This window comes from Zonotrichia albicollis, chromosome 8 (genome assembly GCF_047830755.1).
Source record: "Zonotrichia albicollis isolate bZonAlb1 chromosome 8, bZonAlb1.hap1, whole genome shotgun sequence".
NCBI classification, from domain to species: domain Eukaryota; kingdom Metazoa; phylum Chordata; class Aves; order Passeriformes; family Passerellidae; genus Zonotrichia; species Zonotrichia albicollis.
This window is the reverse complement of record NC_133826.1, coordinates 1,240,701-1,260,478: the sequence shown is the minus strand read 5'-3', so window position 1 is coordinate 1,260,478 and position 19,778 is coordinate 1,240,701. Positions and strand designations below refer to the sequence as shown.

At 50.9% G+C, this 19,778-nt stretch overlaps 1 protein-coding gene across 1 annotated transcript; it reads left to right on the top strand.

Moving 5' to 3' along the window:
- Nucleotides 1–313: 313 nt before the first annotated feature.
- On the top strand, nucleotides 314–18,447 carry ANKRD13C (ankyrin repeat domain 13C). The gene is made up of 13 exons (XM_074545583.1): nucleotides 314–774; nucleotides 5,318–5,359; nucleotides 6,761–6,865; nucleotides 7,815–7,900; nucleotides 8,885–8,930; nucleotides 9,626–9,692; nucleotides 10,915–11,059; nucleotides 11,755–11,886; nucleotides 12,625–12,786; nucleotides 14,301–14,380; nucleotides 15,098–15,196; nucleotides 15,768–15,868; nucleotides 17,169–18,447. Exons 1-13 carry the CDS (start codon nucleotides 468–470, stop codon nucleotides 17,297–17,299), a joined length of 1,503 nt encoding a protein of 500 aa, XP_074401684.1. The 5' UTR covers nucleotides 314–467; the 3' UTR covers nucleotides 17,300–18,447.
- The last annotated feature ends 1,331 nt before the right edge of the window (nucleotides 18,448–19,778 follow it).

Here is a 19,778-nt window from a genome sequence, read left to right as displayed (position 1 = left end):
GAGGCTGTTGCTGGGACCGATCCGCGATCCCTCCCCTCAGGATGCGGTTGCTGGGACCGATCCCGGGTCCCTCCTCCCCTCAGGATGCAGTTGTTGGGATCGATCCCGGATCCGGTCCCTCAGGATGCGGTTGCTGGGACCGATCCCCGATCCCTCCTCCCCTCAGGATGCAGTTGTTGGGATCGATCCCGGATCCGGTCCCCCAGGATGCGGTTGCTGGGACCGATCCCGGATCCCTCCTCCCCTCAGGCCGTGCCCATTGGGCGGATCCCGCCCCGCCCCTCCCGGTCACTTCGCGGCTCCTCCCGCGCGCTCTCTCCGTGCGGCGCAGTCTCGCGAGAGCGGCGGCCGAAGATGGCGGCGCGGAGCCGAGGCCCGTGAGGCGCGGGCGGAGCTGCGGCCGCTCCGGAGGCTCCGGGCGGGACCGGCCCCGCGGGCTCCGAGCGCTGCGGGCGCTCCCGCCGGCCATGACCGGCGAGAAGCTCCGCTCGCTGCGCAGGGACCACAAGCCCAGCAAGGAGGACGGGGACCTGCTGGCGGCCGGCGAGGACGAGGCGGCCGCGGCGCCCGGGGGCGCCTTCACGGGCGGGAAGGGCGGGCGGGCCGGGGGGCACCGCGGGCCGGGCGCTCACCGGCACCGCCCGCCGGCCCGGGCCGCCCCCGCCGGGCCCGAGCGCGGCCCCTTCCCCGTGCACGAGTGCGTGTTCAAGGGGGACGTGCGGCGGCTCTCGGCGCTCATCCGCACGCAGGGCATCGCCCAGAAGGACAGTCACGGTGAGCGGGACGCACCGGGGAACCGGGGCTCGGGCCGCGTCCCGGCGGGGCGGGAGATGCGGATGCTGGACCGGGAAATAGGGAATTCGTTGGGAGTTTTGCAAGGGAGTTTCATAAGGGTGTGTGAATACCCTGTAGGAAGGGTTGTGGACAAGGGATGGAGTGGCAGGCCAAGGGGGATGGCTTCCACTGACAGGAGGCAGGGATGGATGGGATACTGGGAAGGGATTGTTCTCTGGCAGGGTGGGCAGGCCCTGGCACAGCGTGCCCAGAGCAGCTGTGGCTGCCCCTGGATCCCTGGCAGTGCCCAAGGCCAGGCGGGACAGGGCTTGGAGCATCCTGGGATGGTGGAAGATGTCTCTGGCATGGCAGGGATGAGCTTTAAGGTCCATTCCAACCCAAACCATTCCGTAATTCCGTGACTTTCGTAATATGAATGAGCACTGTGAGCTCCAGTACCAGCCCTGTCCTGGCAGAGCTGCCTCTGAGCAGGTGTTGCTCTGTGTCCAAGACCCCGCTGCATTTAAAAGATTCATTCTTTTTTAGAATGTCTAAGCTGTCACCTGTTTGCTTTGGGGGATGCTGAGTTGTTCCTTTGGCTGTTGGCAGAGCAGTTTTTGATATTTCCCCAGGCTACAAAATCAATCCTTTTTTCCCTTTTCTTTTTAAATGCTGTGGCTCTGGGTTTTGAGAGAGTTGTTCTCAGCTGCTCCTCTGCAAATGCTCCGTCCACAGCAGTGTCAGTGACAGAGATGGAATCTGATCCTTGTGCTGCTCTGAAATTTGTAAATATTGAATGTCTTGCCAGGGCATTTCAAAACGTTTTAATTTGGAGGATATTTTATACTGTTAACAAATAAATCAGCCTGGGGGATCTGCCTGACCTTCATGGTTGGTTCTAATCTCTCTTTCAATAGCCGTTTCAAGAGTAACATGATCCATTTCTGCTGGAGAACTCCCAGTTCCACGTGTGTGGTGTCTGAGAAGTTGTGATAAAGAGCAGGCTTGTGTTGTGTTTCTGATAAGGAGATGGGCTCTGCTTCATTGTGGTGTGTAAATTCAAAGGGAGCACGAAGGTGAAGGATCTCTGGGGCTGGCACAGGGGCAGGAGGGATGGAGTTGGGAATTCCAGCTGTGTCTGTGGTGGCACTGGAAGGCAGCTGAGGGCTGCAGGGTAGCACCGGGCTCAGCTCCCAGCCAGGATGGGCAGGAGTGTTCCCTGCAGCTGGCACGGCGCTTTCCCAAGGGCAGAGCTCCAAATCCAGCGACAGATCTGTTTATCCTGCCACCTTCATTCCAGCAAATCCTGCTAGAATGAAAGCAGCAGACTTGGGGAGGAATTTTCCCACTCTCTCTATTCCTGCTGCTGCTTCTCCCTGTTCCTCCTCCAGTTCCCCTTCAAGCAACTCAGCAGCAGCAGCAGCAGCTCCAAATCTTTCCTTGAAGGCACTTCCTGATCCCTCTTTGCTTGCTGTCACCCTCAGTGTGTATCTCACACATTGATTCCATCCTTTTTTGATCCGTATATAAATCTCTAATTAAGATCTCCCTGCTTTCCCAGCTCTGTGCAGAGTTGGGACACTTTGGGGATCTCTGACTCATCATCTTCCTCCAAGTTTTTACTTGAACTATTCAAAAAAAAAAAAAAAACACAACAAACCTCTTGATGGTTTGACATTCCAAAGGCCTGAGTAACATTTCCCTGTTATTGTTTTCTTCCTGCCTGTTTCCATCTGTCACTTGTTTACACACACTGGAACTGGGAATTATTTGGGGGACACTCCAGCTGATGATTTGCTCAGAAATAAGCCAGAGGAATCCTGGGATGTGCTAAGGATTGGACAGAGGGGAGAGAGAATTTATCGTTAATAATCCAGTTCTGTTTTAGTGTTGGTTCAGTGCAGGAAAGCCAAATCCTGTGGAATGGGAGACTCCTGCTGTTCTGCTAAAAGCAGTTGAGTGTTAATTGAGTGCCTCCCCAGCTTCCTAAATTAACCTCCAAATCACTGCCCAGAGGAAGGCCGGTGTCATTATTCCCAAACAATGAGTTTCCTGGGAGAAGCCTGTAGCTACACCTAGTAGATGACTTCTAGCTTTATTATAACGTGCATTTAAGAGCTTAAATCCTGAACAGACAAATCCTCTTGCTGGAAAACAGCCCTGTGGGTGGGCAGGTACCTCAGCAGAGGTGAAAGGCCACACGTGTGTGGGGACAGGTGCTGTGTTTGAGGTGTGGTTTGGGGCCAGCAGGCTTTGTTTGCCCACCTGGATGGGCACAGGCAGGATTCCAGGAGCTGCTGGCACACTGATTTCTTGGGAAAGGGGGCTGTGGCTGTGCTGGGCACTGAGGAGGCCTCACCTCAAACCCTGGGGTCAGTTCTGTGGCCTTCCTTCCAAAAAAGACCCTGAGGGGCTGGAGCATGTCCAGGGCAGGAAACAGAGCTGGGAGGGGGCTGCAGAATCCCTGAGGAGCCGGGCAGGGGCTGCAGAATCCCTGAGGGAGCTGGAAGGGGCTGCAGAATCCCTGAGGGAGCTGGGCAGGGGCTGCAGAATCCCTGAGGAGCCGGGCAGGGGCTGCAGAATCCCTGAGGGAGCCGGGCAGGGGCTGCAGAATCCCTGAGGGAGCTGGAAGGGGCTGCAGAATCCCTGAGGAGCTGGGCAGGGGCTGCAGAATCCCTGAGGAGCTGGGCAGGGGCTGCAGAATCCCTGAGGGGCTGGGCAGGGGCTGCAGAATCCCTGAGGAGCTGGGCAGGGGCTGCAGAATCCCTGAGGGAGCCGGGCAGGGGCTGCAGAATCCCTGAGGAGCTGGGCAGGGGCTGCAGAATCCCTGAGGGAGCTGGAAGGGGCTGCAGAATCCCTGAGGAGCTGGAAGGGGCTGCAGAATCCCTGAGGAGCCGGGCAGGGGCTGCAGAATCCCTGAGGGAGCTGGGCAGGGGCTGCAGAATCCCTGAGGAGCCGGGCAGGGGCTGCAGAATCCCTGAGGAGCCGGGCAGGGCTCACCTGGAGCAAAGGAGGCTCAGGGGCCCTGTGGCTCTGCACAGCTCCTGCCAGGAGGGGTTTGGGATCTGCTCCAGGGAACAGGGACAGGAGCAGAGGGAATGACCCCAAGTTCTGTCAGGGGAGAACTGGGCTGGACACCAGCAGGAATTCCCTATGGAAAGGGGGATCCATGGAAAGGCACTGGAAGTGCCCAGGGAGGTTTGCAGTGCCCATCCCTGGAGGTGGCCAAGGAAGGGCTGGATGTGGCACTCAGTGCTGGTGACAAGGTGGGAATTGGGCACAGCTTGATGATCCTGCAGGGCTTTTCCACCCTCACCATTCCCGTGCCTCCATGATTTTGACAATGTTTCCCCTTGGGTCAGGTAATTTGCATTTCCTGGGCACTCAGAGTGGCTCCCTCTCAGGCTGCTCCTCAGGAAGGTTATTCCCATCCCCTGGCAGAGCCTGGCAGCATCCAGCACTCCCAGTGCTGTGCTCCCAGATGTTGGAGCAGCTATTAATAGCAGCAGGAGCTGAGCTGGGTTAGTGTATAATGAGCTGGGCTGTGGCTGCCTGGGGTGCTGCCAGTGCCCTGCAAGGATGAGAGGAGATGCAGGACACCTTGAACAGCCCTGCCAGCCCTGCTGGGCAGCCAGGACAGAGCTCCCATCTCCATCCCAATTCCCCTGATGCTGCAGGGTGCTGGCATTCCCGTGGCAGCCTCTCCAGATGTGCAGCACACCCTCTGCACAGAGCAGCTTCTTCTGCTGACAAAATGGGACTTAGAGAACAGCTCTCAACCGAGTGTGTGTGTTAGAATTGCACAAAAAATTGTTTTCCAGCATTTTTTTCCTCTTGACTGCTCTAAGAAGATGTTTAAATGTACAAAATGCAGTTAAATGGAAGAACTTTACATCCTTAAGCTGCCTAAATAAACGGTGTCATGAGCCTGGTAGCAGCATTAATCCAGGAAAAACAGCTCTGGGTGCCTCACAGTGAATATTTAACAACACAAATACCACCTGTGTCACGAGCATCGCCAGGAAAATGGGGACAGGTTTGAGAGGCTGCTGCTGTCTCCAAAGCTTTCTTTGGAAACAGCCAAAAGGCAGCTTTGTAGTGAAGGTGCTGTTCCTTCTCAATATGCCCAGTACTGTAGTTGTAAAAAATGAGTACTCAGTCTTTGAAATATTAATAAAACAGGCTGTTAAATTTTTAATCAGTATCATATCTGTGAGTAGCTTTTAACCCAGATATGTCAGGCTGGGAAGGGATCAGACCCTTCAGCCTGTGGGGAGCACAGGGGTTGTGTCTTTCTCAAAGACACCTCTGGACCTCTTTGCCTGGAGTGAGTTTCAAGATATCATTAAAAACCCTCTCTTGGCCCATGAAATGTGTCTCAGTATATTTATTTTGACAATAACAATCCAAGCAAATGTCACTCCTCTGGTGGGTGTTGCTGTGTTCCTGGGTTAGAGCAGGAGCTGCAGTTTCCTAAGGAAGGGGTTGCAATGCATTCTGCTGACTTTCATCTCATCTCTTTTATTTCTGTGCTTTCTTTTAGGAAACACTCCTTTACATCTTGCTGTGATGTTGGGACATAAAGGTGGGTAAAACCATTTGTTTTGTTACATTTTCAGTGATCCTGAAGATTTGGGGGCAAGAGGAAAAAAGGGGTTTTTCCCTTTCCTGAGTGTGATCTTGTGTTTCAAGCTAGTGAGGTTTTCTGGGAAGAAGATGCCACATGGATTTGGAGAAGAAGAGTGGGAAAGGAAATCTGAGCTTTATTCCCAGTATCCCACCTAACCCTGCCCTCTGGCAGTGTGAGCCATTCCCCTCTCCTGTCTCCTCTTGTCCCCAGCCCCTCTACAGCTCTCCTGGAGCCCCTTCAGGCCCTGGAAAGGCTCTGAGCTCTCCCTGGATCCTTCTGCCCTGCAGATGAGCACCCCCAGCTCTCCCAGCCTGTTTATTGAACTGGAAATGGAATCTGGCTGGAGATTCCAAGCTGGTTTGCCTGCTCCCTGCAGTTGTTGTCCTGGGCACAGTTTAAGGAGCCATAAAAATCCCTTGGCTGGGTTAGTCAGGGCCTTTGTTTATCCCACAGGAGACAGTTTGTTCAGCAGGGAGGGATCTCTTCCTCCCCAGCCACTCAGCCTGCCCTGACTCACAGCTGCTGCATCTGGAATGACCAGTGCAGTTTCCTGTGGCACCTGTGGTAGGAAAATAACCCAGGAAGTCCTGTGCTGCTGATGAGACAGCTGGGCCCTGCTGCATCACCTCCAGACGGCTCAGGGTGGCTTTGGTGACACGTGCTGAGGTTTCCTCGTGCTTGGAAACTGCAGAACCATTTCCAAGGAGCACATGGGGGCACTGAAACCCTCCTTGCTTCCTTCAGTTTTCCACCATCATGTCCACCTGTGGGTGGGGAATGCAGCTGTTGGTTCCACACCTGCTCTGAGGCTTTCCTGGAGCAGAGGTGCCTGTTTGCCCTCCTTAAATCCAGATTCCCCAGGATGTTGGGGCACACAGGGATGTGTTGGTGCCTCTGCCTCCCCTACACCTGATGGGAGTTGCCCCAAATCCGTGTCCCCATGATCCATTCACCCCTTGGAGAGGGATGAAGGCCCTGAGGTATCTCTCTGCTTTGTGTGTGCAGCAGAGAGAGCTGATGTCATGCATTAAATATAAATATCCTTGTTCCATGGTGGTGTGTGTATCTGACATGCAGAAATATTATAAAAAGCAAACTCCACGTAGCAGGAGGGACAAGTCTCTTCAGTGTTACATAATTGGTGGCTGATCACCAATTATTTTTAGTGATAATATTGAACAGGGAAGTGCTGGAAGTCCTTGCATAAATGGCTTTGTTTGTTAGAGTGAGTCAGAACCCAGATATGTGTTTTGATAATCTGTGTAATACCTTTGATATGAATTGCTTTGGTAGAGTTTTATCCTGATGCTCCTGCTGCATCCTTTACTGTAAATAACTGTGGATATTTTGTTCCAGAATGTGCCCACCTGCTTTTAGCCCATAATGCTCCAGTAAAGGTGAAAAACGCTCAGGGATGGAGCCCTCTGGCCGAAGCCATCAGCTATGGAGACAGACAGATGAGTAAGCACCTCTTCATTCATCCCAGTTTGCCAGTTAATCCCAAACTGGGGCTCATTCAGAACAGGAAAGCAGAGCTCTCAAGCTGGGTTATTTTCCCACAGCCCTCTTTCAGCTCTCTGAAGGGTTGCTCTTAATCAGCTGAACATTTTATATCTGAACACGATCAGGCACATCCATTTCCTTGATAAGAAATTGCACTGGGTTACATAAGCAAGCTGTTAACTCTGCTCAGACTGAGGGCATTGGGAGAGCTCTGCACGAGCTTATTCTGGGTTTGCAATGGCAGGGACAGGATCCAGATGGGTCTGGCCTGGGTGGGATCATCTCCTTGGCCTGCTCCCTGTGCTCACACGTTTGTTTGGGTATCAGTTGCCAGTGGGATGTGGCTTTTAGGCTGCATCTCAAGAGGCCAGTGGGAAAATATAGTTTATATATTATGTATTATTCAAATATTGTTTATTCACCTCAGACATGGAGTAGCAAATGGAAATTATTCTGCTGCTACTCACTGGTGGATATTAATAGTATTTGGTATTACCATGGTGGTGGTGCATCCTATAGCAGAAAACTCACTATATGTTACACATATAAATGCATTATTAATATATTAATGCACTGGTTTATAATCTACCAACAGCCTTCTCTTGTCAGCTCCTCACTATTGATTTTCTCAGTGGAGTAGATGTTACTCAGTATATTTGTATCCACATATTTACTGATACCTGTGTACAAACCCTCTTGACATGATTCTATAGTTAATTTTACGAACAATTATTGGGGCTTTCCTTCCTGGGGTGATCTGAGCAGGTTAATGTGCAGTTCCTGGAGCTGGGATTAATTCCTCAGGTCTGATGAAATGTTCCATTGCATTGTTGGGTTTAAGACCTCAAGTAAGACACTCACCTGTAATTATCAACCAACCAGAGTTCATGGATGAATTCCTGTGTAGTTTCAGCACTCCTGAGGAAGCTCAAGCAGCAGTCCAGGGAAAGTGTTGAAGAGAAGCGACCTCGGTTATTAAAAGCCCTGAAAGAGGTGAGTTGTGCTGCCAAAACCAGATGGGTGGAAAGCAGTGACTTGTGCTCTGAGTATGGACACTCTGGGAAACTGCCAGCAAGTTTTTTCCATGTTTTTACCAATCTTCTGCTCTTAAAAGCAATCTTGGCTCTGTTTTAAGGAGTCACAGAATTATATTTATTTTAAGGTAATACTTCCTTTCAACTTCTAGAAATTCAAATATAAGGTTTGTGTAAGGTGTAAGACAGACCTGCTCATCATCATTGCAATCTCAGAGTTAAAGAATCTCTATTTCATTAGATTTTTAAGGCTTTCTTAAACCTTATGTCAGTGAATAATTTCCTGGTGTGTTCAGTCCCCAAATCCCCTTGCCCAGTGCTGGAGGAGATTTTTGGTTTCATTCTCCATCAGCAGCCAGTTCCCCTTGGGCACAGTGAAATGTTGCTCAGTTTGGGGACAGCAGTTTGTAGAAGCCCAGTTATTTCTCAGAAGTTCATGAATTTGTCCCTGTGGAGGCTGAGCTGTGTTGGATCCCCGAGCCCCTCGTGCTGGGGTGGCTCTGGCTCACACCTGGTGACTTCAGCACATTTCCACCAGGCCACTGGCAGCTGGTCTTTGCAACACTCCTGCCTGAAACTTGACTCATTAATTATTGTATAATTAATTCTAATTCCGTGGGATTGGATGGGATCAATCAAAGCAAGCAGAGAGCTCCATAGGTGCTTTTTAAATTGTTTCCAATAAATCTTTTGCAATCCAGGGCTTGATAGTTGACCTAGTATTAAGAAATGATTAAAAATGTGAGTTCAGATGAGTTACATCATTTTGTCATTATTGATTCTGCTGCAGCTAAAGCTTCAGTGATGTTTAAGTTCAGTACAAATTCAAGTACAACATCAGAGAAAGTTTCCTTTGCCAAACACAACTTCTGCCTGTCTTCCAGCAAATTTTACACTCATTTAGCCTGGAAAGCTTGTTAACACATTCTTCTTTTCTTCTCAGCTAGGTGACTTCTATCTAGAGCTTCACTGGGATTTTCAAAGTTGGGGTGAGTGCTCCCATGTCCCTTCCCAGGGAGATAATGCAATCAGCCTGCAGCACACTGGTTCTGTGCTCTGTGCTGGAGCAGCCACAGTGCTTGGGATCTCAGTGCTGAGGAGAGGACACACAACCTTTTCCAGATTTAGTTTTGCTTATTCACTTCTGGAGCTGAATTCTCTCCAGTGACTCACTAAGGAGGGGAAGTAGCTCTTTGCTGTAAGAACCTGGGTGGGATGGGGATGATCCTTAAGGTCCCCCCCAATCCAAACCAGTCTGGGCTTCCATGATTTTATGTGTTTTGTTAATTTAATAATTAATATTAATAGCTTGGATCATTTTTATGCTTGTGACTGTTCTGCTTTAATTGGAGCCAGGCATTCTTTCCCTTGGTGCATTACATAAACTGTTAAATCCCAGAATTCAAACTGTGAACAGCCACAGTTGTTAGGATTTATAAATGGTTTACCTGTGATGGAAATACAAATTCTGTCTGATATTGGAAGCAGGGTGTGCAATTACAATTACAAAAAAAACCAGTTTTATCAAACAGAAATACCCCTGATGTTGTGTTTGATTGAGATGTTGGAAAATGCTGTATTTTCATTAAAACACATCCAGAATCAGACTGATGGAATAGTTTTAATGGGAATACTTTGCAGAGGGAGCTCAGTGTCCTGATTGCCTTTTCTCTCCCTCCTTTAGTGCCTTTACTTTCCCGAATTCTGCCTTCTGATGCATGTAAAATACACAAACAAGGTATAAATATCAGGTGAGTGCTGCTTTTGTACCCAAATACTTCAGTGCCAGGGAAAAGCTGGGTCCCAGTGAGCCTGGGCTCATCCATGGCACAGCACTGAGCCTTGCCATTTCAGGCTCTCTGATTATCTCTTTTGAGCTGAATATTACTTAAATATAGAGCAAGAGCAGTTCAGCTGGATAAGGCTTTATCTACCAGATGTGCCAGTGAAAAACAGGGATTGGGTATTTATAACACAATTGCAAAGAAATTCCAGTATTTCGTGGAGAAGTGTTGCTGCTCCAGTCTGGAGTTTAAAAATAAAACCAGCCAAAAAGTGATATAATTTCTCTCTTTAAGGTGTTTAATGTGACAAATTCACAAACTCAGTAGGGGATTTCAGGAGTCTCTCCAAGCTCAACTCTTTTTAGTTCAGAACCAAATGTATTTTCTGGCATTTTCTGTAGGGCCCAAAATTTAAAACAAAGAGGCAAGAATATGATCCTGGAGATTCAATCTGTAGAAATTTTTGTTGTATTAAAGGGGCAGCTTGGGTCTGTTTGTTTGAGTCCGGGACTGTTGCTTTCCTTCTCATTTCTGAATGCTGTGCCTGTATGAGGCCTGAGCTGAGGGGAAATAGATAAAAACAGGTTTTTCCTTGAAATCAGAGGCAAATCTATGAGGAGTTTTAATCCCTCACCACTTAGAATTGAAGTTACTCAGCTGAGGTTCTTTAACCACCTCTTTATGAGAAATAAATGCTCTGGCAATAGTGGACATGAATTACTACAGCAATCCATGGCCTCAGCTCCATCTTCTTCCAGTTACTCAGGTCTGCAGGAGCATTTCCTTGCTGTTGGTGAGGGAGAAAAACAGAAATAGCAATGAAAATAAATAAAATTTTAAAAAATGAGTTTGTTTCTGAGTCCTCTTCACGTTTTGGGTGATGTCCCAGTGTTGTTATTCAAGTCAGGACCCTGCTGAGGAGTTGTTTCTCAGTGTGTAGCACTGAATAGAATCTCTCCCCCTCCCCTCCTCATGCTGGCAGTGTTAAATACAAGTTTCTGAAGAAAACTTTACCTTTATAGCAATTTTTTGCCGATTTCTGCATCGAGGCCTCACTTATGAAATCCTGTGAAAACTCAGCCCTTCATGTGTTTGTTTGCCATTAAAGAAATGCACTTTCCTCCTTGGAAGCTGAATTTCCTCCTGCATTTGTGGATAATTTTTGTGACATTTGGGGTTGTTTTCACAGGCTGGACACAACTCTGATAGACTTTACTGACATGAAGTGCCAACGAGGGGATTTAAGCTTCATTTTTAACGGTGACGCCGCACCCTCCGAATCTTTTGTAGTTTTAGACAATGAGCAAAAAGTTTACCAGCGAATACACCACGAGGTAAAGCTCTGGGGAGGGGGTGGGACTCATCCCAGGCTCTTTTGGGAATGTGTTAAACAAAATTTGCCTCAGAAACACCCAAAGAGCTGCAAAGCAAAGAATTTTTACCTCAGTTCTTCCAGCTTGAGCTGTGAAGGTGAAATTGAATTTTGTGAGGGAAGCCAGCTTTGAATCCAGATTTCTGGTTGAGGAGAAGCTGGAATGGGAATGGACTGGAAAGATGTGGTTTAAATTGTGATGTGCTGCTTTTCATCTTTCCACTGGGTTTAACTGAGGTGTCCTCAGGTGGGTTTTCAGAGCTGTTCCCACTGCTTTGCATCCTTTTAGTCACTCCATGGCCAGTTCAGCTGATAACAGCGTGAGGGTCTGACTCACCGGACCCCCTGTAATTAGTCAAGTCCTTAATTACAGCTTTATCCCCCAATCACTTAAGCAGATGGATTATTGCCTGTGGAAAGGGTGTGGCTGCTGAGCTGCTGCATAAATCCCATTGGGATGCTTTATTCACATTAATATTCAAGATTAAACTGTTTGGAAACCATTTGGCCAGAGGTTTTATAAAACCGCTTGAAAATGCAGGAAATGCTGCTTCTGGGAAAAGATCCAAAGGACAGGGCTTATGCATTTGTGTTTATTGGTGTATCTTCAGAGGAAGCAATCCTTGTTTGCTGAGTGTTTTGGAATTTTTCTTCCAGGAATCTGAGATGGAGACAGAAGAGGAGGTTGACATTTTGATGAGCAGTGATATTTACTCTGCCACCTTATCCACCAAATCCATCACGTTCACACGGGCCCAGACTGGGTGGCTCTTCAGGGAGGACAAAACTGTGAGTGAGGGGGGCTCAGAGGTGCTGCTGGGCAGGAGGGAGGAGGGGAGGGCACTGCAGGAAGCACTGGGGCAGATTCCTGCAGAAATTCCAGCTGCCCTGGATCCCTGGCAGTGCTGGGACATGGCTTGGAGCAGCTGGGATGGTGGAAGCTGTCCCTGCCATGGCAGGGAGCTGGAATGGGGTGAGCTTTGAGGTCCCTTGTGGCACAAACCAATCCAGGATTCTGAAAGGACAAGGTGTGCAGGACAAAGGAAAAATCCTTTCCCTGTATCCCCAATCAGCACAGGTTCATTCCATGTGGAATCTCTCTGCTGGACTGCCTTCAGCAGGAAAAACAAGGAAGAAGGATTCTGCAGCTGTTGGGCAGGGGGAGGACAGGTTGTGCTTGTGCTGGGAATGGTTTGGTTCCAGCAGGCTCTGATCTCTGCAGGTTGGCTCCAGGGAGGGCAGGAAGGGTTCTGTGGGCTCCTGCTGGACAGGGGCAGCCATGGGAGTGCTCTGCAAAGGGATTTCACTCAAACTCTTCAACAATCTCTGTCTTAAGGCTTCTCTGCATAAGGAGTACCTGTTCCTGCTGGATTTTTGGGATTGCCCACTGCCAGCCCATGTGGGGGGGCTGGAGCAATTCCAGCTCAATCCCCAAGTTCCCTTATTGCCATCATTTGAAATGCAAAAATCAAAATGTTTGTATTTTATCTTCTGTGATTAATGAATGTCCTAATTCCTTTCGTGCAGGAAAGAGTAGGAAACTTCCTGGCAGATTTCTACTTGGTGAATGGACTGGTGTTGGAATCCAGGAAAAGAAGGGAACATCTCAGTGAGGAGGACATCCTTCGGAATAAAGCGATCATGGAGAGCCTGAGCAAAGGGGGAAACCTCATGGAGCAGAATTTTGAGGTACAGTTGATTAACTTTGAGGTGTAGTTGATTAACTTTGCCCAGGATGTGGGAGAATAATCTTGAACACTGATCCTCGTGGTGCAAAATACATAGATAATGTTTTTATTTTCTTTTGATTGGCATAATCTAAAAATCACAAACATGACCCACAAGTGTAATTTTGGTGATGCATTAATGAATTAGCCTGATTAGTGCACACAGGGAGGGATTTCTGTGGTTACATTGGGTATTCAGCCTTAATTTGTCTCTTAGAAGAGATGAGGGGTTTGGCTGTGGCAAATCAACTGCGGATTCTTTTAGACCCAATGCTGATTGTTGGGAATGAAAGGGAAGCCAGAAAGGCAATCGTGCTCCTTTGAGCTTCATTAAAATGGGAGGAAGCCTGTGATTAGCACCAGGAAATCAAGAGCTCTTCAGAAAGAGCCAGGCTTCAGCTGGGAGCACACACAGAGCTTTTAAAGTGATTAATTTATTTCTGTGTGAGCTGGAGCTGCTGCCTTGGCACTCAGAGCCCCGCGTTAACTCGTGATGGGGGAGCAGCACAGGCCAGTCCTGCAGGAGGTGCCCGAGGGGGCTGAGGCTGGCAGAGCAGGGGCTGGCAGAGCAGGGGCTGGCAGAGCAGGGGCTGGCAGAGCAGGGGCTGGCAGAGCAGGGGCTGGGAGCAGGGGCTGGCAGAGCAGGGGCTGGCAGAGCAGGGGCTGGCAGAGCAGGGGCTGGGAGCAGGGGCTGGCAGAGCAGGGGCTGGCAGAGCAGGGCAGGCCGTGGCTTGCTGTGGTGTGTTCTTAAGTTCGTTAGTTTGCTCCCCCCATTTTCTGTATTACTTCCTGCTGCTACCCTGCCCAGTTAGGTTGCTATGGAAATGAAACTGCTCCTCCCTTGGTTTCTCTTATAAAGTGAAAGTGCCTCCTCCTTGGGGTCAGTCAATCACCCCTTTTCTCCTCCCAGGTTTCGAGAATTTTCTTTTCTCTGGGAGTTATGGTTGGCTGTAGCCCCAGAGCCCCTCCTATGATTTATAACAGTTGGTTACTTTGGTATATCAATTATGTTTCGTACCTCCAAATATGTATTACTATTGGATAGCTGGGTTTCCCTGCCTTTTCCCCCCTTTTCCCTTAAAACCCTCTCCCACCCCCTGCTCGGGGCCATTTGCTGGGTGTTTCCCCTCCTTGTTGGTTCTTCTGTAATAAACCCACAGTTTACCCCCAGCAAGTGGTCGCCTCCTAATTCGTCTCTCACCGCGCTGCTCCGAGCTATCCCCCAGCCCAGCCCGAGGCCAGGACACCGAGGGGGGCTGGCTTTGGATGTGCAGGGGTGCTGCCCTTCACCCCTCACCAGCCAGCCGGATCCAGGGCCGTGGGTGCCCCCGTGCAGTGGCTGTGTTTGGGGCTGGGGGCAGGGGCTGGCAGAGCAGGGGCTGGCAGAGCAGGGCAGGCTGTGGCTGTGTTTGGGGCTGGGGCAGCCCCAGGTGGGCACGGCAGCGGGCAGGGCTCTGAGCTGTGCTTGTCCCACAGCCCGTGCGCCGGCAGTCGCTGACGCCGCCGTCCCCCAACACCATCTCCTGGGAGGAGTACATCTCTGCAGAGAGTGGCAAGTGAGTGCTGCTGGGCCTGCCAGGCCTTCAGGGACCCCCTGGCAGGGGCTGGGGGTCTCTGGGGGGGTTTTGGGTTCTCCACTTGGGTGCTGCTTGTGGCGCTGGGTTTGGTGTGGCAGTGTTTGTTCTCCAGAGGGCTGGGGAGGGATCCTGGTGTGTGGGAGCAGTGTCAGTGCCTCAGCTACAGGCAGGGAGTCCTGGGATGCTCTGGGCTGGAAGGGACCTTAAAGCCCACCCAGTTCCACCCCCTGCCATGGGCATTTCTGGACAGTGGTTAATAAACACTTCCTGTAGGGTTTATTAACAGGAATTATTTATATATAGGGTTTATTAATTATTTATAATAATATATATATTTATTAATTATTTATATAATTATATTTATTAATTATTTATAATAATATATATATAATTATTTATAAATAGGGTTTATTAATTATTTATAATAATATATATATATAATTTTTTATAAATAGGGTTTATTAATAGGAATTATAATTATGAGGAATTATTTTACTGCAGTAGTTTTCCTGGTTTTGTCTTGTCTCCTTAAATCTAATTTAAGAGGATTTTTATCTTTATTCTGCACAGCTTTACAATAAAGCAAACCCTTTGGAAGTAGGGATTCCTCCCTGATGTTTTCCAACCCAAGTCTGTTTTCCTTCCTCTAAAGCCAGGATTGCCCTGGGAAGCACTGACTTTGTCTCTCCCTCACAGAGCTCCTCACCTGGGCAGGGAGCTGGTCTGCAAGGAGAGCAAGAAAACCTTCAAAGCCACGATAGCAATGAGCCAAGAATTCCCCTTGGGAATCGAATCGTGAGTGAAAGCTCCTGGCCATGGAGTTACTCCTGTTGGGAATGTTTTGGTGTGCTCATGAGCTGCAGAAAGAACCCTCCAGATCCCCAGGAGTGGGAGTGCAGTCAGGCTGTTGTCCCTTAAACTGGGAATTTGGGAGCTGCTGGGGCTGGGGAAGAGCCAAGCCCTTACCTGGCTTGATAAGAGCAGAGTTTTGGGCAGGGGTATCAGGGTTATCTGTGGTGTCTGATCCCACAGAATTCTGAAATGGTTTTCCCCATAATAAATTTTAGCACAAAGTTGTGTCCCCTAACCCAGTGCAAAGCCAGGTCAGTTGCACATGTCCATGGAGAAGGGGGGTGGTACCTCATCCCTCATCTCCTGTGGAAAATGAGGATAAGGAGCTGCTATCCTGGTGTTGGTTTGTTGTAGTTCTGGCCGTGGGCTGACCCTGACGCCCTGGGATGGAGAAGGGGATGCTGTCATTGTCACCCTGTGTGTCCCCTGGGCCCTTTGGGTGACGTTTTCCTGCCCACAGGGACAGGCTGTGTGTGGCAGGAGGATCTGTCACGGGCTCTGCTCTCCTTTGCAGGTTGTTGAATGTCTTAGAAGTCATTGCACCCTTCAAGCACTTTAACAAACTTAGAGAATTTGTTCAAATGAAGCTTCCACCAGGCTTTCCTGTCAAATTAGGTAAGAGCACACAGCAGCTCCTGGGGCTTTATTTATCCAGAATTTTAGGTTGAAAAAACCCTCTCAGTCCAACCATTCCCCAGCTCTGCCAAAGCCACCATTGCCCCATGTTCCCCCAGTGCCACATCTACACAGCTTTGAAATCCCTCCAGGCGTGGGGATGCTGGAAAACCCTTTCCAAGAGAAATTTTCCCAAATATCCAATCCAGGTCTAAACATGTGCATTTATTCTTGCAATATGTTCAGAAGGTCTTTTGTGGAGTTTTGGGGAGGAGCCCTCACCTAGGGATGTGTTACGGAGAGCTCAGGAGCACAGGAGTGCTGGGGCCTTGCTCCAAGGGCAGTGGGATGTGCTGGATTATTCCTGCACTGGGGGAGGATCTCAGGTGTGGAGTATTTTGTAACATTCCTGAGTTTCCTTTTCTTCAGCAGTTACTGGGGATAGATTGATTTTAAGTGAAAAATTGTAAAGATGGAAATGTCTGAGGGCAGCTTGTTCAGGGGATAGATGATCCCAGAAGCAGCAGGCCCTTTGCTGAGGATGCAGGGCTCTGGAACTGCAGGGAGCTGTGTGGGCAGGCAGGCTGTGCTCTGTTTGCACAGGCTTCCAGAGCACTTTGGGAATGAGCTCAGATTGCAGCTGGTGCTCCCATTGCCACGGCAGGGACACCTCCCCCTGTAACCCAGCCTGGCAGGGTGGGGATGGTGCCACTCTGCTGTCCCTTAAATGAGCCTTGCTTGGTCGTATCCTATGCAAGCTGTTCCAGCTCCAGAGCTCAGCCCCAAGGGCACTGGGTGCCAGAAGCCAGCTCGCTCTCAGACCAAGGCCGCGGGTCAGCCCCTAGCAAGCAGGGAATATTCAGCTCTCAGTGATCAGGCAGCTCTTGTGATTTCAGCTTTGCTTGCTAGGTAGCTTTTCCCTTGGCCTGAGGCTCCAGCAGAGGGCAGAGAGAGGAGAAGCAGAAGACACTGGCTGTTCCACGAGTATGGCTTTATTGTAGGGTCCCTGAAGGGTCTCAGCTCTTCTTCTTCCCAGTTAGCAGGGGTACAGTGTGCTACTTTTATACCCTTGGCCTGGATCCAATCCTGACCAATGGCAAAGGTGTTAGAGTGACCATAAGTGACCAATGGTAGGGTTTAACACAATATTGCCTTCCATGGCTATAGGGATAAGGTACAAGGCGGATGTCCCTGGAGACAGGAAACTTCTTTGCCACTGTGTCAGCATTCTATTCTCCAAGGGGCTCTGGCTAAACCTGAGGGGTTTACTACAGTCCCTGAGCGTGCCCTGTCCCCGCAGACATCCCGGTGTTCCCCACCATCACGGCCACTGTGACGTTCCAGGAGTTCCGCTACGACGAGTTCGATGACTCCATCTTCACCATTCCCGACGACTACAAGGAGGATCCCAGCCGCTTCCCGGACCTCTAGGGGGGGCTGGGAGCTCCTGGGGGCACCAGCCCGGCGTGCCAGGGCCAGGGCAGGGCCGTGGGGCACAGCAAGGGGTGAGCTGGTGGGCGCGCAGCCGAGGGAAGGAGCTGGCGCTGCACTGTGGGCACGCAGCCCCTCCAGCTGCCGCCTCCCGGGGCCTCCTGCTGCCACCCCCCCTGGCACAGCCGCTGCTGGCTCGGAGCTGCCGCCCCAGCTGGGAGCAGCTGCTGCTTTTTAAATTTTTTACACTTGTGGTGACCCATGAGGGAGGCACTGCTGGACCTTGGCGCCGAGCTGGGGCTGGGGCTGGGGCTGGGTGAGGCAACCCCCCGTCCCTCCCCTGCTCCCTGAGCTCCCAGCTCAGGCACGGGATGTTGGAATGTTGGAGGGTATCCTGGAGGAATGCCTTGGCTGTAGATGAATGAACCAAATGGGCACCACTGACACTTGGATCTCCTGCGGCACCCGGGCAGAGCCAGCTGTGCTGTGCAGGGAGCGAGGCCCCTGGGCAGTGCCAGCCCAGCCTGGTGCTGTCCCTTCCCTTCCCTCCCTTCCTTCCCTCCCAGGGCTGCCTGGCCAGCAGTGCCACTCGTTGGTTATCCTGTATTTGAGGCCGAGCACCGCCAGGGCAGGGTGTGGGCGCTGGGGCAGCCCAGGCACTGCCCCTCCCTGCAGGAGCAGCTCCCCCTGCCCTCGGGGCCAGCCTGGTGCTGCTCCCACACTCATTCCCTGCCTCTGGTGTTCCAATCACAGAGAATCCCAGACTGGTGTGGGGTGGGGGGGCCTTAAAGCTCACCTTGTGCAGCCCCCCTTCATGGATGGTTCAGTACTCCAGCTCCTCGAGCTTATTCCCATTCCCAGTTGTTCCAGTCTCCTCATCTAACAATAATCCACCTTCTTGGGGTTTGTTAGGCAAGATTTGTGCAGAAGGCTGATGGTGCTATTTGTTTGTATGAAGAAATTTAGATTCAAGTGCTGTGGTGTCATTGTACAAAAATGTAAATATTTTCCAAATTATATTCTTTGTGCACTGTAGGTAAAACTTTTTCTGGAATTCCATAGAGTTAAGGATCAAAGTTTATAATGAAGAGGATCATTGATGCTCAGTGGAGGGAACAGCTGTGCTGAGCACAAGGGACAAGGAAGGGGCTCAGCACAGGGCAAGGTGTCAGGCACACCTGAGAGCAGGGAATTCCAAACTGCTGGAATCTCTGATCCATCCCAAAGAGGCTGCTCTGGGCAGGGACAGAGAGCAGGCCCAGGGGAGCACTGTCAGCAAAGTGCAGGAGGGTGGGCTTGGTCCTTTGGCAGCTCCTCTGTGGGCCTGGGGAACAGGGGAGCACTGGGACAGGACAGGGGAGCACTGGGACAGGGGAGCAGGGCAGCTCTGTTGTCAATTCAACCTCAAATCCAAAATGAAATTTTAGGGAAAACAAGCAAAGGGAAACGGCTCCTGCAGTGCCGTGTCAGGGCAGGTGTGGAGCATCCTCTGGGAATGATGGAACTTGCTCTCCCAAGTCGTGATGAATTCCTGACGTGTTTCACACCTCTGGGATGAACTGACACCGTGTGTGCTGCTCCTGGGAGCCAGCTGGGATCCTCTGGGACAGACTGGGGGTGTGTGTGGGGCTGAGCTGGGGCAGCACAGGGCTCTTCCCCTCCAGGGCTCCCTTTGGGGTGTTCTGTGCAGCTGCAGGACCTGTGCCAGTGCCTTACAGGGCACCCCTGCCTTGGGAATCCCAGTGTGAGAGGTTCCCCCCGAGGTGAATGTCAGAGCTCCCTTTGCTCAGTGGTACAGGGACATCCACGGCTTTGTGTCCTTTGCGTTTTTGCTCATCCCAAACCCATCCCTGGCTCTGTGGAAGTGTTGCTGGGGCTGTGGGGCCTGGGCAGTGCAGCCACTGCTGGATCCCAGGGGGGATCCTGGCCTTGGAACTGGAAAACAAAAAGGGTTTGGGTGCCTCCTGTGGGACTGAGGCTGCTGTGGCTCTGTCCCCTCTGGACAGCCCTGGTGGCTGCAGGGTGTGTGCCCAAAGCCCAGGGCAGGCCCTGCAAGAGTTTCCTGTGGTTCCTGTGGCCTCTGGCTGCAGACCTGGGGGATTTTCAGCCCCAGGACACTGCCAGGGCTGCAGGAAGGGCTGCAGGAAGCTGCTCCCAAGGCTTGTTCTGCCTTGGAATGTGGGCACAGCTTTGGGCTGGCCTTGTGCTGGGTTATCCCAGGAACTGCAGCTGCTCCTGCTCTCCCTGTGGAGCCGAGGGATGGCAATTCCTGCATTGTCCCCAGCTCCCAGGGCTGCTCTCAGTGCTTGTCCCTCCTCCTGGGCTGTGTGTCCTGGCTGAACATTCCTGGTGAGGAGTTCTCACATGCAGGGACACCTGGGCATTCCCGATGGATGCACTGCAGGAATTCCCAGTCAGAGGGACCCGAGGGGCTGCCCGTGTTCAGATCCATGTTTATACCCATGTTTTCTCCACTGCA